This window comes from Fundulus heteroclitus, chromosome 23 (genome assembly GCF_011125445.2).
Source record: "Fundulus heteroclitus isolate FHET01 chromosome 23, MU-UCD_Fhet_4.1, whole genome shotgun sequence".
NCBI lineage: Eukaryota > Metazoa > Chordata > Actinopteri > Cyprinodontiformes > Fundulidae > Fundulus > Fundulus heteroclitus.
Genome location: NC_046383.1, coordinates 7,742,163 through 7,768,985, shown reverse-complemented (window position 1 = coordinate 7,768,985; position 26,823 = coordinate 7,742,163). Strand labels below are relative to the sequence as shown.

The window sequence follows — 26,823 nt, the reverse complement described above, 5'->3', positions numbered from 1 at the left end:
CTGCGTTGTTTGCAGATGTTCATTAGCATTTGGCTGTGCCCCCTCCAGGCTGGCCGCCCCGCCTTGCTGCGCTCTGATTGGGCGCACTGTTACCGGAGCTGTCAGCTCTGCCCTGGGAAGCTTTGCGCTGAACCCTCAGTCCAGGCTGCGGCTCCAGAAAGGCGCACCGGGGGCCAGCGGCACAGGCGCAGCGCGGAGAGCAGCAGCAGCAGCAGCAGCAGCAGGAGGAGAGAGTCCGGCCGGATCCATGCAGGACAACCCCGCTTTTGGAAAATGATCATCTGTACGAGTAAAATGGAGTACCCCATCAGATCGCAGTGCAAGCGGGTCCAGAAGCAGGTAGGCTGCGACGATCGTCTGTGTTGAGCTTTAAACAAATGAACGCTGGCCTGAAAATGTGAATACCGTTCATTCATTTGTCTCTCTGTGAAAAAACAAAAAAACAACAGATCTTATCAGGCGTTTTGAACAAAGCCTCCATTTAATTTCAAGTGTTTGATTACGCATTTTAGCTGCTGCCAGTTGAAGTGAAAGTTAGTTTAGTGCGTTCGTCTTTTTTTTTCGGATCGGAAACTTTGAGACAAAGTAATAGAGACTAGACGCTGAAGTTGGCCTCCGATTCTCACCTTAAAGGGCTAGTCCGCCTCTTTTTGGGACCTGGGCCACCTTTTGATCGCCTCTAATTACAAATACATTTAAGAAATCTAACCCTAATAATTCTACAGTAGTCATAGAGTCCTCAAAACACAGTTTATCATTCATTTTGTTTGTAAAACACAAGAAAACGGGCTATTTCTTGTTTTATTTTTATCTTTAAGACCACATTAAATTAGGTCAAGTGTGAAAAACAATAACAACCAGGACTAAATTATTCCCCCCTGAATATAGCTTATTTCATACAGTTTTGTGATCTGTGAACTCCTTATTTTATTGGTGAAAACACACCATAAAAAAGCCTTTTTTAATAGATTGTTTTGTAGTATTTGGACCACATTAGATTGAGTCAGGTTGGGACGCCGCAACAGTTAGATGAGTCAAACCTAGAAAGGGTTTTGCTGAAGGGATGAATTGATTTTAAAAACCCAGTTGTTGATATGTATAGCACCTTTATTATTGATGACATACTACAAGAAATTATGACATAAGCGTAAAAACCACAATAAACAGACGTGTCACAACTGAGCTAGATTACTCTACACTGATCAGACTATTTGAAACCTTGTTTTAAATTATGAAACGTTTATTCTATTAGTGAAACCATTTTAAAAGCCTTTTTGGTATTACGGTTATATCAGTTTCGGCCCACCAGGAAAACCTGAAAAGTTAGACACGTCAAACCTTGACTGGATTATTCAACACTGCATGTATGTTCTTTAAAACACATTTAAAATTATTTTTAAAAGCTTAATTTGATTAAGGAAAATATAGGACAATTCAGTGTTTGTTTGTTTGTTCAAGAGTGAAATCTGCAGTAATTTGAAAAGCCAAACCTATAATGGAATAAAGCGATAAGTATTAATTAAATTATCAAAATAGTATTGAGTTTACCTTAGATGTGAAAACTGCAATACTTCCGATGCTCAGCTTCTGAAAAATACAGCTTGTGATATGCGAAATGATCCTATTAGCCAAATTAAAAAAGTTGGTGCTTTTTTTTAGTTCAAGTTTGATTAGGTCAGGCTGGAAAACCACAATAGTTGTAAAAGGGAGACGGAATAGGTATTTTCAGGGCTTAAAGTACTTACTTTTGAACATACAAAAAGGGTGATTGTACTGGATTTCTTCTCCTTAAGATCACTTTAGGTTTCGTCATGTATGTAATATGCAATATCTAGACTGGTCAAACCAGAACAGCATAATTCTGCTTTGAGCTTTTTGGAGTCGTGGGACCTTTATTATCCTGTAAGCCTGTAACATACTCCACAAGAACTGAGAAATGTGTTCTTGTTCTGGAGGTGGCAAGAACAAAGTTTGTTTTGGTTCTAACTATTCATACATTACGAGAAACCCAGCTGCCGACCTCCTAGAAAGTCCTGCCCACTGTAGCAAATGTCACACCCGCGCTAACCTTGCACAAATTTTACATGCAACAAAACACCACCACCATGGTGGAAAGGGCCGCTTTCAAACTGATGAAGCAAATAGAGGATGAGAACAAAATATCTGTGAGGAAGAAAATTCCTTGTTATTTGCGATTGCTAAAGAAATGGGGGAACCAAGTAAAGACAGGTGGCATGTTCGACCCCTTTAATACCACCAGAGTTGAACGGGGTGAATTCTTAGTCCGACAGATCAGTTCGTTGAGTATGTAACAGCCTTTATTCTAGCATTGATACTTCAAGAATATTCTGTTTTAAAGTTTTTTTGGCATTATGAGTAACATGGATGTGGTCCTGCTTGAAAACTTTAAACTATAGTTGATTCTTTTACATTTGTATGCTTAAACGTGTAGCCTACAAAATCCACTTTTTTTTTAGCTCTTACATTTTGTTGTGTACTTGGGGAGTGTCTAGGAGTGCATAAAATTGTAATACAGTCTGCCCTGGTGCTGCGTAGATATCTTTCTATTCTGTTTGTCTCATATTTTTCAACCCATTCAACCTGTTTGTTTTCTGTTCCATTTTTTTGCGTAACAATATTTGCTGCGCGTCAATTTGTGAATCCGCCATTTTTTTGTAGTCCAAGCTCAATCATGCAGAAGCTACAAGTATAAGTCAAAAAAATGTTCGGTTGTTGGGTGTATTACCACACACCCAATTTACTACACCATCCCATAGCATACTGCAAAGATGGTCAAATGGGATGGAGTGGAACTGGACCAGGAAGGGGGCGGGCTGCTTTATATTTAAAGAGACAGCACCAAAACGAGTTGCTCTCAGACGAACCTCAGAACAGCGGCAAACGAGGGGCAGCGAGGCAACAATAACGAGGGACTTGTTCCACTTTCATTGCAGTTCCACTTTCTGTGGACCACAACTGAATGATTTAAATGTGAAAAGGAAGGCATTCAAAACCACAATATGTCCCCTTTAAAACACTGTTTGTTGCCATCTACTTAAAAGAAGGAGTCTTTAATCAATGTATAATACTACAATTTGGGGTTGGGCCAGTTTAAATGGCTCAGAATACGCATTATAAACAACAAAAGGCCAATCCACGCTTCGTGAAAGCTGCGAAATGGCCCTTTACTACCATTCGGAGGCTAACTTCAGAGCAGTCCGAGGCAGTAACGTTAACTGTAGCGGCTCTAAGTCGCTAGCGCTAGCAAACGAGAAAAATAGCCGAACCGAACTTCTAACGTTGGCGTTTATCGCTCGGGGAATGGGTCACAAGCTTAAATTAAGCACCTGTAGGGGACGGGGTGATATTTATTTGGTTTAATTGGGGTTTGCTCGCCGCTCAAGTGTTTTCTCCATCCGCGGCCGTTAAAATGTCACGTAAAGCTGGAACCGTTGAGACGTTAACTCTGAGAGTTGAGCTAAAAACGGACGTTTCTTGGTTCCTGTAAGGGGGGAAAACAAGTACGTTTTTATGGGATTCACATCGATATAACCGGACAAAGACAGAATTAATGTCTCCTCTGCTTTTCTTTTACACTCCATGACTGTTACAAGTGGGCCATTTAAAATATATACATTTATGAGGCCGGGGTATGAAATTTATCTCGCTTGACGATAAACGAGTAACGGCCAGGGAAGCTGCAGGTGAAGGTGACGTCATCTGAGGATCCGAGGAAGAAAAAGATGTTTCTGTGTGGTGTGAAGTAATGCAGTGCCATTTAATTACCAGGTTTTTTGTTTTAAACGCGTAAACAAAATAATGTAATATTTAACGCTAACAGAGAGTTTCCTCCGCTTTTCCCTGCCCGCTTGCAGCCTTTCTGAGCGTCCTTTATTGTGCTGTTTTTTCGCCTGAACCGGACTGCCAATCAAAGTTGTTTTTCTCCCTCTGCTGTTGTTTTCCGCGTTGCGACAGACAGGGGGCGCTGTGCCGAGCGCCGGCCAACAAAGGCATGTTTTGCTGCAGATCCTGGAGTCCGGGAATGGAATAAAACAGGCAGTAATGTGAGCTGCAATTCTAGTTTCAAGTCAAGCATTGTGCTGCTACCCCCCCCCCCCTCGTCACCCTGATACTTTTTCCATCACTGATGAAACACGATTGCAGTTTTTTTTTTTTTAAGACGTCTTCTTGCTTGTTGGGGGAATAAACAGCAATAAATATGAGCTGTTATCAGTGAAAGTGCCCTTGCTCCACCTGTCTGCCCTGTTTACAGTCAGATCGGCTCTCTCCCTGATGTATGTGGGTTTATTTGGTTCTTTGTTTCTCCTGGTAGTGCTGCTCCTATAACCCCCCCTCACCCGCCCTGCTCTGTGCAAACCGCTCTGGGCTACAGCTGGCTTGTTTTGCATTACTCTTCAAGTTCAGGTTGCAGAGCCAAAATCAGTCCCGGCTGCTTGTTTCTGGAAAGTGGGGAGGCTGTTAATTGTTTCTGGACAGAAGCACATGATAAAGATGGACACCATGGAAGGCAGATTTAATGTTTGCCTCTTGCATCTGCAGCAGCCCCCCACCACCACCACCCTACAGAGACATTTATTCGAAGACAGAAAGCTTGCATCATTCCTCCACTACTTTGTATGTCATCTTTGACCCTTGCTCCATTTCATATCGCCGCTCTTACAGTGCTGCTGTTTTTCTGCCGGCAATAAAAGCCTGTCTTTGTCTGCTTTTACCTATCCTCCCCTTTCGTGACGTCAACCATGTTTTTCACTTCATCCCTGCCTCATGCTGCCTCTCTGATCAACACAGTGTTGCAAAAAAAAGTATCGCCACCCCCCCCCCCCCCTCCTTACAGATTTCCTCCGCTTTTGCTTTTTTTTTTTATAGCATTAAAATGTTTAAGTTCTTTAAACAAATGAAAATATCAGACATAAAGTATAAACAAAAAGCAGCTTAAAAAAAAAAAGATGCAATTTCTTAAGTGGAATTAAATACCCAAACAAGCACCACCTCATGTTAAAAGATTGCTTGCTTTGTTAATTATGTAATTAACTGTGATTACCCACCGTTTTTTTTTAAATGCTGTGTTCAATTTGGCCACCCACACCCAGGCCTGATTGTGGCGAGACTTCGGAAATTAAGAATAAAAAATAGAATTTCAGAAAGGAAATGCTGTCAAACATGGTGGTGGTAGTGTGATGGTCTGGGCCTCTTTGCTGCCTTTGGAGATGCCAGAGTTGCTGTGAGTGATGGAAGTAGGGTTTTTGCTCTTGACTTGGGTTGTCACAATGCTAAAATTTCAACCTTGATATTGATATCCAGGACAATATTCGATACTCTGGACCATTTTTGATGCCTCTGTGATGAAAACATGACATAATCAAAGGCATAAAACATATTTTATTAACATCAAAAAACTTACTTTCTCAACAGAATCACAAATGCTAGTTAAAGAAGTGTCTAAAAAAAATGCTAAATAAATAACGCAAAATAAAACACATGCCCACTAGCATGCTAGCCTCAGCTAGCATGCTCACAGGTCACACTAACATTGTTAATATGTTTATTGTATTAAATTTAAAATATAAACAGGAACTTGAATTCATTAACCTGTCAATGTTCATGATGGAGGCCAGGCTGTTGGTCGAGATGTTTGATCAAGTTTGTTGTGCTGCTTGACTTCGTTGCCACCACTTTAAAACACTGCTTTGCTCACAGGCCTGTCAAGATCTTTGGGTTTCCCTTCTCTGTTATTCTCGTATGCAAAATATTTAGTATCAATACTATGCCAATTTAGTATTGTATCCAGATACTGCGTCTTTTCAGAGCATCGATATTTTTGACAACCCTACTCTCAACTTGAAAATCCTGAGGAAAAAGGGAACATATCATGCAAAACCCTCTTTTTTAACCTCTTAAATACATTTTGTTGTGTACTTGGAGTCTCTGAAAATGCAGAAAACTCGAATGTATGAGCTGTGTAGATATCTTTACATTCTGTTTGGGTCATATTTTTCAAGCCGTTCAGTTTTCTCTGTTATCTAATATGTTTTTTGAACAATTACGTTGCAGTGTTTGTTGCAGAGCTGCTAAACAAGGTCATGGACTTCCCCTTTAACCAGTATCGCAAGTCTGCCATTTTTTATTTTTTTTTTTTCACTGCGATGTTGTAGTCCAAGCTAAATGATGCCAAACTACAAATGGATAAGTGAAAATGTTCACTTACACAATTCATTACACCGTCCTCCAGGGTACTATAAAAGTGATTGAACTGGGTGGGATTGGAACCCTCAGGGACCTGGATTAAAAAAATTCAAAGATCCTTTATTGTCAGTGCGTTTTATCGTGGTGAAGTTTCTTTTTTGGCCACTACGGCTAAGAGTACACATAAAAAAGACAAACAAACAGGCGATGAAGAAGGGTGATGGAGGGGGCAGGTGTGAAGGGCTCCTTTTAGATTTAAAGGGACGGCACCAAAACAGTTGCTCTCTCTCAAATGCACTTCAGAACAGGGCGAGAGAGGGCCTGCAGGGCAACAACAGTGAGGAATTCGGACTAAAGCATTGCAGTTCCACTTTATATAGAACAACTGAATGATTTAAATGTAAAAAAGGAAGAACTTAAAAGCATGATATGTCCCCTTTATTAAGAGCTGCTCGAGGACAACCGGGGTTTGTGCAGCAGGACAAATATCCAAAGAACACCAGCAAGTCCACCTGTGAATGTCTCAATAAAACAAATAAAAATGTCCTAGTCAAAGTGCATATTTAAATCAAGTAGAGATTTCCTTAAAAAGTAATGCTCGTGCTTTTCAAAACTATCCAACATGACTAAATCAAAGCAATTCTGCAGAGAAGAGTGGGCCAGATTTCCTCCACAGCAATATAAAGCCTTAACACCAGTTTTCACTAGAAGCCAGTTGTTTGTTGCCTGCCAGAGTAACACAGAGAGTTACCAGGTTTATTTAGCAGTGGTTCTGGATAGCTTTTGTTTCCCTTAACAAATTAAATCACCTTTTAAACATATACATATTTTAGTATTTTGCTCTGGTCATCTCAATCTGATGTTAAAACCTGTTTGATGTGAAACACTGATGACAAAAAAGCAGGAAAAAAGCCTGAAAAGGGACGAATACTTTAAAGTTAAGATGATGTTCCAGTAAATTTCCTTCAGACAAATGTCAAGTTTAAAAAACCTGCTGTGATCTGACCTCATCAGGACTCCGACATGAACATTTCACCTCTCTGATTCCTGATCAGGTCTTTCCAACTAAATTTATACCACAGATAATTGCATTTAGTAACTAAAAGTGTTTTGTAACGCCTAACGCAGCGGCATAGATGATGTCTGCTTGGTTTATGCATCCTCCCACTCACGGTTGTCACCATTTTTTTTTCTCTCCTTATGTGGGTGTTTTATGCATATCGGTAGGCTCGCAGTAAGAAGTGCATTGCCTTATCGAAACAAGGTGCCCTGTTTACGTGCAATAAAGACAAGGCTGTTTTTGACACGGGGCTTTTAAAGCTTCTCTGAAATCCAAAAGCTCCTGGACTATAAGACCGATTTTATGGGCAGACCAGAATTGCGTTTTGCTATTGTCAGCAGACAGATGTTGTTTAAAGAGCTCGGATGTGTCATTTCCTGCTGCGTGAATGCTCAGCTTTTGCCATAGTTCCTCTTTCTGTTTGACGTCTGTCAGATTTTTGTCCAGACATGTTTGAAATTACAAAAACTCCAAATTTCCTAATCAGCTGCGTAGAATGGCAGCGATGACAAAGATGATCTCCTCACCCGACGCAAACAGCAAGTGTCCACACTTATTGTTTTTTTTCCATTAAATGCTAACATGCTGACCAGGGGCTCTGGTATTTAGAGAGTTTAGTTGTTTTTACACTTTTTTTGTTGTTGATATTTTTCCCCTCAACAACCACCTTTTTCAGGAGATTTCGGTAAGACTCAGAAATGGCCGGTATGGGCAGAGGTCACAGTCCGGCGCTTTACCTTATCTGAAACTGTTACTTCTAGCTGAAGTAATTAACTGTGCATAAAATGTTCCATTGTATTTTATCAGCGGGATTCTTGTTATCTTTTATTTATTTGCAGTTTTTTTCACTTTGACAGGAACATTGAAACTTTCTGCAGTGGTTTGCATTTACTCCAGTCGTTCCTTTAAAGGTAATTTTCCACCAACGATAGCCTTAGACAGGCAGATGTTTAGAAACCCTGTTTAATGTCAAACCTCAAAGTCAAGCTTACGGTAACTGTGGAGGAGCTGCAGAGACCTGTAGCTCAGGTGCAATAATCTGGCCACTGGACAACCAGTTAGACCAAAATTATACTTTTGGCCTCAATGCGAAATGCTGTGTGGCAGAAAACTCACCGGACATAACCCTCGAGTCACCATCCCAGCAGTAAACCATGGTGATGGCGGCGTCATGCTGTGGGGAAGCCTTTCCTCAGCAGGGTAAACGGATGGAGGTAATACAGGTAGGGCTGTACATAAAAATTGATACAAAGATTAATATCAATGCTTTTAAAAACGATTTAATATCAATATTCTAGCTTTCAATATCAATATACCGCCCAACCTCTAGGGGGCGTTATTACAGCGCGCCATTACTGTTCACAGTGAGGAAGCGCAAGGGAATGAGCACTGGGGTGCTGATTTTGCCGAAAAACTGAAGTCACTGGCCGCCATCTTGCTACTCCCTACTCTCACAGAATCCCATAGGATTTGGTTGCAACAACAAGCAGTTTTCTGGCTGAGTGAAAACGTTTCACAGGTAATTCTACAGTCAGTGGATGTACTAACACTATCAACTACTAGGATATTAGGTGCTGAAATGTTTTACATGTTATTCATATTAAATATATATATGTATATATGTGTGTATGTATATATGTATATATATATATATACACATATGTAAATATATGTTAATGTATATTGTTATTTATATATTTATAAATGTAATATGCATATATTTAAATGAATAAAGTGCAAAAATGACTTTCTCAGTACTTGATATTTTTAGAACATAACATAAAACTATATGGCATTTGACATTTTAAAAGTCTTAAGCCCCCCCTGAACATGAGAAAATCCTCGTTATTCGATGCTGTAGCGCACATATTCCCTAGTTACTGGGGGGAAATAGGGAGTACCAATATGGCGGCTGGTGGCTTCAAAGCGACTCGTTCAAACAGACGGTGATTAGCACTCCAGTGTATTATATAGCTCAGTGGGAATGGCCAACAGGATTTCAGAAGCGTCTTCGTCCCAAAAATCAAACATTTGGGTTTCTGTGATACGTTAAATGCATTGAACCAAATGCACTTCATTTTCCTGTTAATATATCAGTGTTCAATAAATTGAACATAAATATAATATTTGGCTGGTTTTGTTGATTGAATGACCATTAATTTGAAAGTAACAAATATCGATAGTGGAGTCAAATCAAATCGAGCTGAGCTATGTATCGAGAATAGTATCGAATCGGCTCATCCTAGATGAAACCCAGCCCTAAATACAGGGCGAACCTGGAGGCTGCAAAGGTCTCCAGACTGAGATGGAGGTTCACCTTCCAGCAGGAGAACGACCCTAAGCACACAGGCAGAGCTACAATTTCCTTTTTTATAACGGCCCAGTCAAAGTCAGGAGGTAAATCCAAATGAGAATCTGTGACGAAACCTTAAAACTGATGTTCCCAGACGCTCTCCATCCAATCAGATTGAGCTTGAGCTATTTTCCAAAATAGAACGGGTTAAAGTTTAAGTCCCTAAATGCGTGACGCTGTTAAAGACATATACCCCAAAACTCTGGGAACTTTCATCAAATCATTAAATAAATGGTGGTTCAGCGAAATATTGAGCCAGGAGGGATGAACACAAACGCACAAAACACTTTTCAGATGTTTTTTTTGTGTTGCTTGTAAGGAAAATACGAAAGCCGTACATCGATTTCTTTTCCCGTCAGAATTATGCACCGTTTAGTGTTAATCTGTCACTTTAAACCCCGATAAAAGATAAAGAAGTTGGTGGTTTTGATGTGACCGAACATGGAGATGTCCAAGGGGTAAAATACTGTCGCGTTGGATGTAGAGTCCAAAGAGTTTCAGTCAATTCAGATTCATGGTTTCCTCCAGTACGAAACAGCCTTATAGTCGGATTCAGGGTGATAAATGTTGTACATTTCCTTTTCCTGGGTTTAAAAAAAAAAAAAAATCTAAAAATTTTTTTGTTTCTGTTCTGCCAGATATCCTCTCAATCACCGGTTTCACATCTGTCATTTCACCTAAAAATGGAGGCGTGATCCGTCAACATTGCAACCCGAGCTTGTTCTGCCATGACAGGGGAGAAATATAAATAGGCCTCCGACATGTTGGAGGTCCTTGAGAAACGGCGTATGAGGCGTGTTTTCTGTGGCGCGGGCCTCTGCAATGCCTCTTGGTGCAACACTGTTCCTTTCAGAGAGCCGGCCATGGAGCTGTAACCTAGATTCTGCAGCTAGGCGTGCCAATCAGCAGCACTTGTGTCTGAGGAGCAGCAGCCGCGTGAATGTGCTCTTGTAGGTCTTTGATTGGCAGCCACCTGTGCACTCCGCATTCCCCTCTTACACTATTTCTTATTGGTGCTGACAGACTGGAGAAGGTCAGGGTCCGTGCCTGGGCACGTTTCATTTAGCACCAACCCCCACACCCCCTCTTGTCCACTTTTGCTTTGTACAAAACTATAAGATTAAGGCGACGTGCATAATAAGGGTCGAGTTGTTTAACGTGTCCTTTAAGGCCTGAGCTGGGACTATATAGGTCATGAGGTGGAGCTTACTGCAGGATCAGGCAGGAACCATCATCCCCTGCAAGGAGAAGTGAAATACCACATGGAGCTTTTAGCCAGACGAACACGCTGCTGAATACTAAAGATGGTGAGAAACAAGCTGCTTTGGTCTCGGTTCGCTCCGGTTGTCCTACATACAGAGCGGGGAAAAGTATTTGCCCCCCTTACGGATTTCTCCTAGTTGTGCTTTTTTTTCTTTTTTTGTCGCACAGATGTTTCATATCAAACTTTTATATTATATATGAGGCAAAGAAAACCTGAGTGAATACAAAATACAGTTTTACCATACACTACACAGTATTATTTCATTTAATAGGGAAGTATTATTGCTGTAAAAGTAATTCCCCCCCATCCAATAACTAGTGGTTTCAGGCTTGGCAGCAGCTGCTGGCGTCCGGTGTTTGTGACGACTGGAGACGCGTCTTTAAAATTCCCTTTTGCTTTTACCATGGTCTGGGAAATACTCGATTCTGATTGGCTGCAGGGTGTCCGTTGAAAAGTGTTATAGCACACTTATGAAATAGCCTGATTGTTCTAAGTCAGGGGTGTCAAACATACGGCCCGCGGGCCGGTTCCGGGCCGCCGAACAATTTAGTCCGGCCTGGTGGCTAAATGCATTATCATTATAAAAAAAAGAAGAAAAAAAAAAAGAATCATTTTTCAAAAAAAATTTTTTTTTTAAATGATTCTTTCTTTTTTTTTCAGTGTCCTCTCTGGCAATGTGGCAATAAGAATTGTTGTCTAAATGCCAAAAAGAGCTCATCAGATTTGACTTTCACAAGTGGAGCAGAACTGCTTTTGCCATAGTGCTCCGCTTGATTTATGAATGTGAATAGTTTTATTATGATTCATGCGGGGAATATCTCAAATGATATGGACACTACGATGGGAAAGTAGGAGAGGAAAGGAAGAACAAGAAGAAAAAAAAGAAAAGGTGAAAGAAAGAGGAGATAAAAGGAAGAGAATGATAAAACAATTATTGAAAAAAACATGTACTTTGTTTAATTTAAAATCTACAGTTCCTATATTGTCCACGAGGGGTGCTGTGTTTTAATCAGCAGATGGTAGCACTGAGCTTCAGATGTGGCAAATTTAATTTAAATCATTTCTTAATTTTTATCTGATGTATTTTGTCATGTAGGACAGTGTTTTTAAGTTCCAAAAAATATGAATAAATGTTTTTCAACATTGTATAATCACTGTGATCAGTTCTTATGCATAATGCACTTAAGTAAATGTTTAACTGAGTAAAAGTATTGTTGAAATTGCACATACTTTTCTTAAAAACTCTGAAGTTATTCATAGTATATTGTGTAAAAGTGAAATTCATTTAATATAAAAATCAACAACAAGTCCTTTTATTAGTTCTATTTATTCTTGCAATGAGTTTACTCGTGTGGCCCTCTTGAGATCAGATTAAGCTGTATGCGGCCCCTAAACCAAAATGAGTTTGACACCCCTGTTCTAAGTCATTGCACTGGCTTAAGTTAACCAATGAGTCACGCTGACAGATATTAAATAGTTTTCTCTGCTGCTTCTTGTAAAAAACGTAAGATTTTAACTGTGACAATAATCCATATAGTATTATTAACTGATTTAATATTTATTTCGTAAGTGACCGTGCAGGGTCGGAAATTAACACTCACCAGACGCCTAATGCAAGTAAATTTTCCGTTTGGCGAGTAGATTTCAGCGGGCTAGCGGCCACATGGCGAGTAAACGTTTGCACCAATTAAGTTGTGTTTTTCAATCACACTTGCACATGTGACGCGAGACCTACAGCAAACTACCTCATGTACGCTTGCTAACAACTAGCGTTTAGCTCAGGCTAATTACGTAGTGGGATTACGTGGAGATATTTAGCAGAGGTCAGTCAGAATTAATATTTTGGCCGGTAGACTTGGCGGGTGAATCAGGAAGTTAATTTCGGACACTGTGACCGTGGTATAAGCAGAACCTTAGAACAAGTGTGTCGCTGTTTGAGCCAGCGCAGTAATGTAGAACAGTCAGGCTATTTGACCGTAACTTTTTTTTAATAGGTGTCCTGTAACGATTTGTAATGGACACCCTGCAGCCAATCAGAATGGAGTATTCACCCAGACCGTGGTATAACAGAAAAGAAGGGACTTTGCCCGTTAATGTCGGATAACGGACACCTCGTCGGACGTTATCCGCTACCTGGTCGACTTTCATCCCACTCTTCTTTGGAGAATTGTTTAAATTCTGCCACATTTCGAGGGTTGGAGAACATTAGGAACCCACCACAGCATTAAGTCAAGACTTTGACTAGGCCACTCCTAAACTTTTAGTATGATGTTCTTTTTTCTTCAATGCGCATGTCTCTTGCTTATTGCTGAATCATGACCTCTGATCTTCTGGGTTGTTTTGGGACCTCCTGGAGGAGCCGTCTCTGTGCTCTTGGAGTCATTTTGGTAGACCAGCCACACTTCCATGTTTTCTCCATTTCGAGATAATGTCTCTCACTGTGGAGTCCCAAAATGTTAATAAAGGCCTTTTATCCATTTCCAGACTCTCAGTGACTACGTTTCTCATCTGTTTCCCTTCAGCTCAGGGCATGACCGAACTCTCTTAGCCTACTTCGTGTCGTCAGACGGGCTCTATTGAAGTGATTCCCTGATTCGTGGTATTAATCAGGCCTTGGGTTTGACTAGAGTCATTCAAAACATTCTGGTTACCTGCAGCCAATTCATAATTTAACCAGGTTGGGGATTACTCGTTCGCACCGGGTCATGTTGGTTTGCGTAGCTTTAGTAAATTAAATCTCTTTTTACCCGGCTTTTGTTTATTATGTTATGTTAAGTTGGATAGGAAACAATTAAATGGGAGAATTAAATCAAAAACGGAGGAGATGCGTAGGGTTGAGCGGGACTGAGAACCGTCGGTTCTGCCTGGGCAGTAAAATCAGAGCCAGATTAAAGTTTCTACATTCAAAACTGAAGCGAATCTTTTGGCTTTGATCCCACGCAGAGCGGCTCCTGAACTCCTTTTTCCTAGAAGCCATTATATGATGCAGAGAGAGGGAAAGCAGGCTTATAAATGTCTGTCCCAGGCGAGCTTCCCTCTCTACATGGGTCTGTTTCTCTTGGCCCCGGGCTCCTCAGTCCAGTCCCTCCCATGTTTCAGTCGCCTCCACTTCTTCGATCTTAGCCAAGCTTCCCTCTTCAAGGCCTCCTCAGCTCAGCTTTCATATTAGTTTCTTCATCTGTGCTCTCTCGGTGTTTAAATCCCCTTTTTAAAAGTGCATTTTGGTGCTTTTTCCTCTTCCCCCCCTCTTATTTTAGTCTACGTAGGACTTCAAACACTAATTAATCCAGCGTCTTGTCTACTTCAGGAAGCTTTAAGAAGCTTTGCGTCCCATTGAGACGTTGTTTGGGTGTTTGCTTTATTTCTAGGAAAAATAAAGTCAGCAACGCATTTCAACTCTTCCCCCGGCGCCGTCGCTCTTCTTCCAGAACGGCCCCTCTTCCTCTGATTTAAGGTGTGGAACATGACTCCGGTCCAAAGCACAGGCTGAGCCCGACATCACATGATGCTGAAGTCCAACCTCATCCTGGGCCAAGACGTTCCTGGCTGTAAATTTAAAGGCCATGATTGCTCTGAAGGGAAGCGGGCGCTGCGTTGCTCGTATTTACGTCCGTTTTATTGGATTTTGTAGTAGAACTCATCAGGGTGGTAGATCTGGGACGCGTCGTCTGAACCCGCCAGCTGCGGTGCAGTCACACGTATGGAACATTGCGTGATTTCTGAAGCCATGATAATCAGTCGCCCCAGGAAAACAATGGGTGGAACGCCCTGCGGCAACAAAGGCCTCGTTGTTCCGCCGCTTCCCCCCGTCAGAGACCAACCTGTTCTCTCCTCTTTGTTTACCGCTTTCTGCAGGTGATGGTGAACGGCGAGAAGGAGCGCGTGTCCTTGCTGTTCATGAAGGCTCTGGTCAGCAGGGGGAGCGTGGACGCCGTGTCGCAGCAGATGGCGTCTCACCCCCAGTATCTGGAGAGCTTCCTGCGCACGCAGCACTACATCCTGCACATGGACGGCCCCCTGCCGCTGCCGTACCGCCATTACATCGCCATCATGGTCGGTTGACCTGGCCGCCGGTACCGTCGGTTACAGCCGCGCCTTTCTTTTTTTTTCAAATCTGACTTCTGAACCATCTGCTTCAGGCGGCGGCGCGATATCACTGCAGCTACCTGGTGTGCCTGCACTCGGCCCACTTCCTGAGGGTGGGCGGGGACCCGCTGTGGCTGCAGGGTTTGGAAGCGGCGCCCCCTCGCCTTCGCCTCCTCGACCACATAAACAAGGTTCTGGCCCACCAGCCGTGGCTCGCCACCTGCTCTCATATCCAGGTAGGAAGAGCTTCAAAATAGGGCTGGGCGATGAATCGATTTAATCGATTAATTTGAATTTACAATTCGTTAAGATTTCATTTTTGGAAAATCTGGATTTTATTTTGCCAATACACTCATTGGGTTTCCATGAAGAGAACAGCATGTGATGCTGAATATATGTTTAGGCAAATGTATTGTCAAAATATTGTTAAGTGGAAACTTTTTTTTACCATAATACGAGGTACTTCATTTACTTATTTACTTTTTTTTAACTTAGTTTGAAGTTCACAAGTGCAGTGAAGCCTGTTCTTAGCTCAATGTGTAATACCACTAGCAGCAAATGTTTTGTTATATTTTCATTGTTTATAATGGCACGGCTACCATCTTGTTTTGCATGTTTCACAGCTTGTTTTTAGTTGCACTTTGAATTCAGGTCAACTCCCTGACGAAATGCTTGACATAAAAAGCAAGGTTTTAAAATAATTTCTTTTTATGAAACAAAAAGGAGGGAAAAAAATCGATTAATCGTATTTGGTATGATAAAATCGGAGATTTATTTTTTAATCCATATTGCCCGGCCCTACTTCAAAAGAAAGCGACAGCATTTACAGCAGGCCTTTGTGTTCAGTCGGTTTAAATGCCCTAAATGAAACCTAGTGGAACCAACGGCCTTCACTCAGACATCATCTGGAATGGAAAGAGTGCGACGCAGCAGCCATCCGCATAGACTGACGGGGCAGGAATCGGAGAACACCAACCAGAGAGGCAGCAGAGAGGCCCGGCGTAACTCTGGAGGAGCTGCAGGGGTTTAGCTATTAGCCAGGCTCGTTGTAAATCAGCTCTCTCACTAAAACCAGCGAGAAGGAACCAATTAAGTCCCAATTAGTGTACGCCATAAGCGAGGGAAACATGTTGGTGGTGGCATCATGCTGTGGGAATGCCGGTCAGAGTTGATAGGATGATAAATGGAGCTAAAACAGGGAAATCCAGGGAGAAAGCCTGTTAGAGGCGTCTAGAGACTGGAAGAGGAAGTTATCCTTCCCTAAACCTGCAATAGGACAGTACAGATCAATGTTTTAGGGTGGCCTAGTCAAAGCCCAGACCTAAATCCAAATGAGAAGCGGCGGTTTGGCTTAAAAAAAATCTAATATGTTAGCAGATGCTCTCCGTCCAGTTTGATCAAATCCTGCAGAAGCTGAAAGCTGGTGAAGCCTTAACGACTCTGGGTTGTAGCTGCAGCAAAAGGTGTTTCTCACGGAGGCTGAACTCACGCGCTCGACCACCTGAGGATTTGCATTTATTAATAAACTGAAAACTCTGTGTTAGATCGGCACATAAAGTCCCACTAAAACACATTAGAGCTCAAGACGTATTTGTTAATAATAGGGAAATGAGATGCGCATTTTGCACAGTTCACAGTTAAATCGTCTGCTTTCAGCCACATGAACAGATATGTCAGCGCAGTGGACTAAACCACGTCTTCTCTTTGCCTCCCTGTTCCCGTCAGACGCTGCTGAAGGCAGGCGAGCCGTGCTGGTCGCTGGCGGAGCTGGTGCAGGCCGTGGTGATCCTGGCCCACTGCCACTCGCTCTGCAGCTTCGTCTTCGGCTGCGACAACGACTCGGACCTCGCCCACCTCGCCAAGTCTCCAAACGGCACCCCGCCGACCTTCTGCCCCTTCGATGCTGCCAACGGCAACGCCAACGTGCCTCAGTCGCTCAGGGCTCCCTCCGAGCACATCACACGGCGACGGGTAAACGGATCCGCCCTCGGCCGCGCTCACAGGCGGGGAAACGTTCGGAGGCTTTGTTTTAAGCAAGACGAAGCGAACAGGGTGCTTGCGCAAGTCTTGAAAGTCTTAATAAGTATGGAATTTTGAAACACTGTTTTCCAGACCTTGAAAAGTCTTGAATTTTGTGTGAAAGTCTTAATAAAGTATGGGAAAAAAAATGTATGGTAGAATTTTACAGTATGCTCAAAGGCATTGTGAAATGAGAAATAGGAAGGTAGGCTATAAAACTATAATTTTACTAACTGGTCACGTACTGTATTAGCCTAATGGAATCAAACACTTGTTTGATGTGAAATTCATGTACTTGTGATTTTCATGTTTTGAAACGTTTTCATCTGTTAAAGCATAATTTAGTGTGAATAATGCATTTGTTCATTGAATACTAGCCTATAAAAATTAACATTTCTATTAAACACAGTTTGTACAATCTCAACCAATGAAGTAGGCAGTAGGCACACAAGTATACAAGTACATAAAGTTAAGGTGTTGGGAAAAAAAATATCAGTTTTAAAAAAGTCTGGAAAAAGTCTAGAATTTTAATTTGGAAAAAGAGCAAGCACCCTGAGCGAGGCGGGATGAAACCGTAGACCAGATGATGCTGAGATTTAAGTTAGTGCAACGAATGCCAGCAGGTCCAAGATAACCCTGCGAACTGTAGCCAATAAAGATCAGATCAGGCGGCTCGATTAAACACAAGAACATCATGTTCGGCTGTAATCACGCTGAAAGCAAGGCCGTACGTGTCTCAGCCTTCTTCATTGTTCTGATCCTGACTCGGCTGGGCTGTAATTAGATGAAAACATGAGAGGCAAGCTCGACTGATTCATTTTCAGCCTCTTATCAACTTTTATTTCTAATAAATGTTTTTGATTTTTCTCGGCCTCATTTACTGGCTAATGAGTTTAAGAGGGTAGAATCGGCACAGAGCTTTCAGCATTACACTGCAAACCCTGAACTAAAGATAAAAATATACTAATTTTAATAACATTTTACTTACTTTTAGTTCCTTTTTTGCAGTGCCCTTCAACTTATTCATAAACTACAACTCACACTGCAAAAACGGATCTAAAAATAAGTAAAATTTTCTTAAAATGAGTGAATCTGTCCTTGATTTGAGCAGATTAATAAGATTATCTGCCAATGGAATAAGAGTTTTGCACTTAAAATAGGAACAATTCATCTCCATCATCTTATTTCAAGTGCAGGATGTCTAATTATCTTATTTTAGGCGTCAAAATACTCATTCCATTGGCAGATGATATTATTTACGTGCTCAAATCTAGGACAAAAACACACATTTTAAGAACATTTTACTTATTTTTAGATCCGTTTTTGCAGTGTACACGCACGTCCAGATGATTTCACGGGAGAAGTTTGTCGTCTGAACGCAGAAGAAGTCGGTCTGACTTGTTTTTTGTTTCCACAGTCTTTGGACTCCAGCTGTGACATGGTCTGCCTGAAGGAGCGGATCCAGAAGTCCCAGGAGGAGCAGGAGAAGCGAGAGGAGCGTCTCCTGCAGACGCAGACCCTCCAGCAGACAGGTAACCCCCCCCCCCTTATTGGAAGAGAGATAAACAAACAGCAGATGCCGTTTGGCTGTTTACGCTCCGGTGGACGTGCTGGGTGTGACATTTGAGGTCACATGGCGTGAAACTCGAGCAAACGGCGCTTGGTTTTCCACGCCCGCCTGTCACCGTCTCCCTTTTTTTAGACCTGGAAGACGAGGAGGAGATGCTGTGCCTGGCGGACCCGTCGCGATTCGTCGCAGACCCGGACTTCTGCTATCAGGAGTTCGCCCGGCGGGACGAGGACCACCTGCAGGTGCTCAGAGTTCAGGTCAGGACGGATTCAGATGAAAACGCGTTTATAAACGCCTCTTCACACTGCAAAAATAGAACTAAAAATAGGAAAAATCTTCTTGAAATGAGAGTATTTTTCCTTGATTTGAGCATGTAAATAAGATTATTTGCCAATGGAATAAGATTTTTGCACTTAAAATAGGGACAATTCATCTCCATCATCTTATTTCAAGTGCAGTATATCTAATTATCTTATTTTAGGGGTAAAAATACTCATTCCATTGGCAGATGGTCTTATTTACCTGCTCAAATCAGGGGCAAATACATTCATTTCAAGAAAATTCTACTTATTTTTAGTTCTCTTTTTGCAGTGCAAGCCTTATTGGGATTAATTAATTAATTAGTGCGGAAGTTTGAGCTTAGAAGGTTAATGGTACGAGGTTATCAAACCCTTTTTTATTAATATGAATAAAAATCTGATAAGTGTGGCATGACTTTGTTTTTAAGCCCTCTTTACCCTGAAATCTGAAAATAAAGTCCAGGGTAACCAACTGCTTTCAGAAAGTCTTTATTATTGATCCCGTCAGACAAGCTTGCAACCCAAATATGTTATAAAATGATAAAATGAATGGGAGAAGTTGCCTCTTCGTATCTTCTACGTCAGGGGTGTCACACATACGGCCCGCCGAACAATTTAATTCGGCCCTGTGGCTAAATGCATTATCGTTATAATTTTTTTTTTTTTTTTTTTTTTTTTTTTTTTCCAGTTTCCTGTCTGGCAATGTGGAAATAAGATGCCACAAAGAGCTCATCAGATTTGACTTTCACAAGTGGACAAGATAAAAGGAAGAGAATGATAAAACAATTATTGAAAAAAACATGTGCTTCGTTTAATTGAAAATATGCAGTTCCTATATTGTCCACGAGGGGCGCTGTGTTTTAATTAGCAGATTAAGCTTCAGGTGTGGAAAAATTTAAATCATTTCTTAATTTTTATTTGTTCGATGAATTTTGTCATGCAGGACAGTGTTTTTAAGTTCCAAAAAATGTGAATAAATGTTTTTCAACATTGTACAATCACTGTGATCAATTCTTATGCATAATGCACAAGTAAATGTTTAACTGAGTAAAAGTATTGTTGAAATTGCACACACTTTTCTTAAAAACGCTGAGGTTATTCATAATATATTGTGTAAAAGTGAAATTAGCTTAATATAAAAATCAACAACCAGTCCACATTTATTAGTTCTATTTAATCTTGCAATGAGTTTACTCGTGTGGCCCTCTTGAGATCAGATTAAGCTGTATGCGGCCCCTCAACCAAAATGAGTTTGACACCCCTGTTCTACGTCATATTTTCGGATCGTTTTTATATGTGTTTATATATTTATATGTTTTTCATATTAAGCAGGTTTGTATTTGACCGATTTGTCTCGTCATCCCGACTCTGCAGGACTACTCGTGGGAAGTCCACGGCTTCTCCCTGATCAACAGATTGTACTCGGACATCGGGCACCTCCTGGACGACCGGTTCAGGAGCGTCGCCTCCCTGCCGTCGCTGCACAGCTCCGACCTGAAGAGGGCCATCTGGAATTACATCCATTATGTGTTGGGAATACGGTGAGAGCGCCTCCACGCTGCCTATGTTAAGATCAGAAGAGCGCCCCGTTCTCCTCGGAGGACCTCCGCTCCCCCGTCTGGGAGGTTAAAAATCTGCTCTCGTCTGTTCGCAGTTGCGACGATTACGACTACGGGGAGGTGAACCAGCTGCTGGAGCGCGATCTGAAGCTGTACATCAAGGCTGTGGCTTGTTTCCCGGACGTCACCAAAACGCCGGTGTGTCCGCTAAGCTGGACGCTGCTGAAAGCTTCAGAAAGGGTAAGAAGGGTTTTATTCCCCACACCTGTCACAGAAACCAGGCCAGTAGGAAAATCTACGGGATCTGGTTAGAGATGAGCTGGGATTAGTCAGAAACGATCAAACTTTTCTCTTAGGATTGAAGGTATCGCACGCCTTCATTAATATTCTTGATAGATGAATTTGGTAATAATTAAGGAGATGTATCGAGCTCCTACACTGCAAAAACGGATCTAAAAATGGGTAAAATTTTCTTAAAATTAGTGTATCTGTCCTTGATTTGAGCAGGTAAATAAGATTATCTGCCAATGGAATGAGATTTTTGCACTTAAAATAGTAACAACTCATCTCCATTATCTTATTTCAAGTGCAGGATGTATAATTATCTTATTTTAGGGGTCACAATACTTATTCCATTGGCAGATAATCTTATTTACCAGCTCAAATCAAGGACAAAAACACAAATTTTAAGAACATTTTACTTATTTTTAGGTTTGTTTTTGCAGTGTAGAGACGAACTCCAGGGGACTTTCAGCTGTAATCGCAGCAGATTTTGCTCTGATGTGAAAGTTTGGGCCGATATCGATAGTCGATATTAATATTGCTGTTATGTCCGATAATATTTACCAACTGTGTGTACACACACACACACGTTTACTGTTCTGTGATGGTCAGATTTTTTAACATTTTGTACCAACTGAAAACTATGCTAACTGAATTTTTGAATGTGGGTTATAGTGTAAATTTACACACAGATTTTTATTTATTTTCTTAAATCGCTTAATTTAAAACAGTCCTTCGTCGCATGGCCGAACAAAAAAACGGCGTGGCCAAACATTGGTTGTTATCATCGGCCCACTTTTACTCATCGGACCGATACCGATATGTTATAAAAAATTATTAGCATTGGCCGAGATCGATGTTAATGCTGATATAATGTGCACCCCTAATAAAATCCCCCTTAAAGGGACAGCGTGTAACTAATTTGGCTTTTAATTAGCAGAAATCAAGCACTGATTTTAAAACGACATATTCTGGCAACGTCTAATAGCGTCACATCAAAAATGAAATTGTTCTCATAGCTTAGAATTAGTCGTTTATAAATACGTCGGTGCACCACTGGGAGGCGCCGTGTTGAGGCGTTATTTCTGATTTCAGCAGCTGAAAGGAGGTAAAGTTGTCAGCAATACGCGTTTTCCATCTGTCTTCTATATGAAGGAGGAGTAGAAAACAAGTAAAGACGACTTTAGGTCATTTTTTTTGCCGTTTTCTGTTGAAATGGAGGATCATCTGTACTCTTTGTCCAGCGGGAGGGAAGAGAAAATAACCAATAAAAGAACAAGAAGTAACAACCAGGAGAAAATTAATCTATAATCGGCCAGGCGGAGATAATTCATGAGGGATTTAAAACGGATGTGGATGTTTAGGGCTTTCTGCTGGTTAGTTAATTCCATATAAAAGTCAAGTTTATGTCACATGTTTACATTGTCACATTTATGATAGGTTGCAGCTTCTGTTGTAGTTATCATGCGCTTAACGGCGAGGTCGTCTGTAAATAATTCAGTTCACTTACACTATCGGGCTGTAAGTTATATTCTGATAATCTCCCTATGCAGCTGAGAGCCTGTTACAGTGGACATATGCTCAAATTCCCAAAACTTCTCCCAATCTAAAGGGGGGAAAAAAGCCAAATAAACTGTGCCAGTGTGAATATCCTACACACTGGGCCTTTAAACACAAAGTTTTTGGCTAAGATAAGATAAGATGGACTTTATTGATCTCACAATGGAGAAATTCACGTGTCACATCCGCTTTTATAATTAAAAGGTGCCAAAAGGAGGAAAAGGTGCATGAGGTATATAAAGTGCGTCCACATATATACAGTGGATCGAGAAAAAAGAAAGAAATAAAGAAGAGATTTAAAGTGACTTCTATACATACACTGGAAAAACGGAACTACAAAATAAGTAAAATCTTCTAAAAATTAGTGTATCTGTCCTAGATTTGAGCAGGTAAATGAGATCATCTGCCAATAGAATAAGATTTTTTTTAACTAAAATAGGTACAATTCATCTCCATCATCTTATTTCAAGTACAGTATGTCTAATTATCTTAATTCAGGGGTCAGATAATCTTATTTACCTGCTCAAATCAAGGACAAAAAAACTATGTTTAATAAGATTTTGCTTATTTTTAGATCTGTTTTTGCAGTGTATGGATTTGAGGTTGTACATTAAAGTGGCACCAGGTAAAGAGCAACAGTGAGGTAGTGAGATAACTATAACAGTCTCTTATTTAACAGGATTATTGCACAAGTTATTAAACAGTAATTGCACAGTAGTTATTGCAGTTATAGTGCGGCATTAAACAAGTCGAAGAGACGTGGAGAGCCGACGTTGACCCTGGACCCGACTGTGTGTGCCTTTCCGTCCTCAGATCCACGTGAACCTGCTGATCATGGAGGCCCGGCTGCAGGCGGAGCTGCTGTACGCGCTGAGAGCCATCACCCGGTACATGATCGCCTGACGCGCCCGCGCCGTTCAGACCGTCTGCCGGTACGGAGAGACCCGGAGGGGGCGAGGAACGATGAACTGCAGGCGGGCGACCTGGGTGGGGGGGGGCAGGAAGCGGCACATCCGAGGACGCGGCTCTCCTCTCAGATTTGATTCGCTTACTGTGCCACGCCTCCCACCACCACCACCACCACCATCCACCAACCCTCAGCTCTTACCTTTCTGCTGTTTGTCCTCTCAGAAAAACCTCCTGCCTCCTCTTAAGGTTATGTGCAATTATCAGTAGTGATTTCAAAAAAATGTTCCTGTCGTCTCGTGTTGCAGTCGAGTCTGTGAGAAGCTGCTGGTTTGCAGCGTTGTGTTATCAGTGGCCCAACACTCCCTCTTTTTTTTTGTATTAACGGCTTTCCCCAGAGAAACAAATCCTTTTTTATTTGTACAAGGTGAATGAATGTTAATGGGGGATCAGGGCCTTTTTTTTTTTTTTTGTTTTTTTTCTTTTTTGGACAATCCTTGTCAGCTTTTTGAAGGACGATTCTTGGACGGTGAAGGACGACAGGTTTTACGCTCCCTGACATTTCGTATTAATGCTGGTCGAGAACAAACAGCCGTGACACTGCTGGAGGTTATCGCATCACTATAGTTTCTTTTAATAAGCACTTTTTTAAACTTTATATATTTATAATGCAATGTAGCTCATAAGTAGACATTAAGACAAAGTGTGTGGGTCCGACACCTTTTCTTCTTCTCCCGTTTATCTGCCGCGCCGCCGGTTTCTGAGTGAAGGTACTCAATTTAAAATGTTTCTGCAATTTACAGCTTTGCTTTCTTCCTGCCTATTTTTTATTTTATTTTATTTTTTTGTTATGTGGAGACAGAAGGGTGTTTAAGATGGTGGATGTTTGCTAAAATCTGAACTTGCTGCGAAGCTGAGCCACCCAGAAGGCGACTGATATCAAAGGTTGAAAAGCTGCGGAAGTTGTTTAAGATGCATGTCTAGGCCTTTTGCGTTTGTTCTTTTTTTTTTTTTTTTTTTTTTTATTTAATTAGGTCAAAATTCATTATCAAGATCTGGAATGCGGAATAGATGCAAACTGTATGTCTTTTTTTTTATCATTATTATTTCTTACTACATGTTCCTGTACATTGTGTGTTTTCTGGGTGTGACCGTAGGACCGCTCGTTGCGCTGCAGCCAGATTAAACGTTTCGCAGACCGCCGTAGAGTTAGATTCAGCGACTGCAGAAGAAACGAGTGCATATCGCCTAAAAAACAAAGAAAAAGCGCTGTTATAACACAGGTGCCTTCAGGCGGGAGAAGCCCGAGTGGAAACGGATATTTTTTTTTTCTCTTTTTTCCTCGTGACTGCCGGCAATATTTCTGATAAATACTCCAGTTCCTTTCACCTTCTGCTAAGTCTCAGCATCTCAGCAAGAGCCTTTGACACAGATGGATGTTTAAAGATGTTCAGCTATATTTAAAATGTAAAAAAAAAAAAAAAAAGCTCAAAAAGAGAATGAGTGCAAAGAAAAAAAAAGTTTTTGAAAATGTAAACATGTTTTCTATAAAAAAAAATGTACCATCAAAAATAACCAGCCTGTTGTTTTCTTTCTTTTATAAACGTTTCCAGCTCAATTGTTCCTCCTGTGGATCCACAGCTGCACATTTTCATTTCCAGTCATGAATCTTTCACACATTAAGCTAAATTGTCCAGTTGTAGCTAAAAAAAAAAAAGTTAAACTATTTTTTTTTACAAGGTTTGCAGCTTGTTTTCTGTGCCGTCAGTTTTGCATGGAGTCCATGTTGGAACGATCTCTGAGCCGAGGAAATGCAGAGCGCGTCAAAGTTGACAAAAACTCAACACCTCATTAGCGCTGGGTTTTTTATCCCTGCCACAAAATGGACCTGCTGGCATTATCTCTATGATCCTACGATGGTTAGCTGGAGGCAAAGCGTTTATAAGGACGAGGCAGCTGGTGCCTCTGTCTGTCTGATTGAATTACAAGAGCAGGAGGGTTGCTTTAAAAGAGATTTGAAATTACTTTACTGTCCACCGCTGTTGCCTCTAAACAAGACATGAGATTACAACCAAATCAACCACTTACTGAAACATCAAAGGCAACAAGGCCTGAAGTTAAGCTGCTGCGAGGAAAGCTTCAGAGCGCCAGGAGCAGCAAAAGAGGGTTTCAGACCAGGGATCAGGTTGCCAACAATGCAGAACTTGCTCCGGGATCGCAGGCAGGAGGTGTGAGTCATGAAGGGAAGCTAAGAGGCCACTTCTCTCCAAGGAAAACATCACAGATCAAAAGAGTATATATATAATGTGTGTGCATATACGTATATATATATAAATATGTGCATAATATATATATATATATATATATATATATATATATATATGTATATATATATATATATATATATATATATATACACGTGTGTGTGTGTGTGTGTGTGCATATCTATATCTATGTGTATATATATATATATATATACATATATATGTGTATATATACATATATGTGTGTATATATATATATATATATATATATATATAAAAATGTGTGTGTGTATATATACGTGTGTGTGTGCATATCTATATCTATGTGTATATATATATACATATATATGTGTATATATACATATATGTGTGTGTATATATATATATATATATATATATATATATATACATACCTTTATAGACAGACATATATATAGACATAGACATATATATATATAGGGCTGGGCAACGATTAAAATTTTTAATCGCGATTAATTGCATAATTTGCCTGATTAATCGCATTGTATGCGCAAACTCCAAGAATGAATTCAAAAGTAGTGTAAAGAGCACTTTTATTTTAATGTTCTGCTGCCATATGAAAAAAAAGTGTTGTAACATTTGTAGCACTTATCTTATTTTATACTGGATATTTTCAACCCATCTATTGAATTTAGTGCACTAGTTGATCTTTTCTTCATAAGAGAACAGCAAGCACTGCAGCCAAAATATGGCCTTTTTTGACCTGCTGTATATTAGCCAGTCCCTAAGCTTGATGTATCATGAAACTGTTGACCTTTTGGGTTTTGTGGTTTTTATTTTTATATATATATATATATATATATATATATATATATATATATATATATATATATATATACAACGATCGATCGATCGATCAATCGATAGATAAATATGTGTGTGTGTGTGCATGTGTATCTATAAAGCCCCTAAAAGGTTCTGGTGCAGCCAATTACCTTCAGAAGTCACATAGTCGGACCTCATTGCAACTGAGAATCTGTGGTTAGTCTTGAAGATCTTTTCACAACCAAAACCCATCCAACATGGAGGAGCTGCAGCAGTTTAGTCTCAAGGAATGCGCAGAAATCCCCGAGGCAAGATGTGGCGAGCTCACAGAGGCGGATCCAGAGACACTTTTGCAGCGGGACTTACTGCAAAAAGGTGGTTCTACAAGGTACCGGAGTTTATCATTATTATTACTCTGTCCAATTTCATGTTTGCTTCAAAATAAAATAATACATTTTGAAACTTGTAGGTTATGTTCTGTAGATGAAATTTTGCAAACTCAAACAATTCTTTTGAATTGTGAGGTTGCAAAACATGAAAAAAGCCAAGAGGGGTGAATAATACACGCCACTGTAGGTTTAAGCTAAGTTTAA

General features: G+C 40.7%; 1 protein-coding gene across 1 annotated transcript; it reads left to right on the top strand.

Annotated features, from left to right (window-relative positions):
* On the top strand, positions 1–24,648 carry si:zfos-80g12.1 (sestrin-3). The gene is made up of 9 exons (XM_036127081.1): positions 1–339; positions 14,737–14,934; positions 15,021–15,203; positions 16,693–16,938; positions 18,404–18,518; positions 18,689–18,813; positions 20,230–20,396; positions 20,510–20,654; positions 23,070–24,648. The coding sequence occupies exons 1-9, from the start codon at positions 16–18 to the stop codon at positions 23,157–23,159; spliced, it is 1,593 nt and encodes a 530-aa protein (XP_035982974.1). The 5' UTR covers positions 1–15; the 3' UTR covers positions 23,160–24,648.
* Positions 24,649–26,823: the final 2,175 nt, after the last annotated feature.

Bases quoted from the DNA above. Each gene is read 5' to 3' on its own strand.
- si:zfos-80g12.1 (XM_036127081.1), top strand. From the start codon at position 16: ATGTTCATTAGCATTTGGCTGTGCCCCCTCCAGGCTGGCCGCCCCGCC. The intron at 14,935-15,020 runs GTCGGTTGACCT...CATCTGCTTCAG, and splicing joins GCCATTACATCGCCATCATG to GCGGCGGCGCGATATCACTG. The intron at 20,655-23,069 runs GTAAGAAGGGTT...TTCCGTCCTCAG, and splicing joins TGCTGAAAGCTTCAGAAAGG to ATCCACGTGAACCTGCTGAT.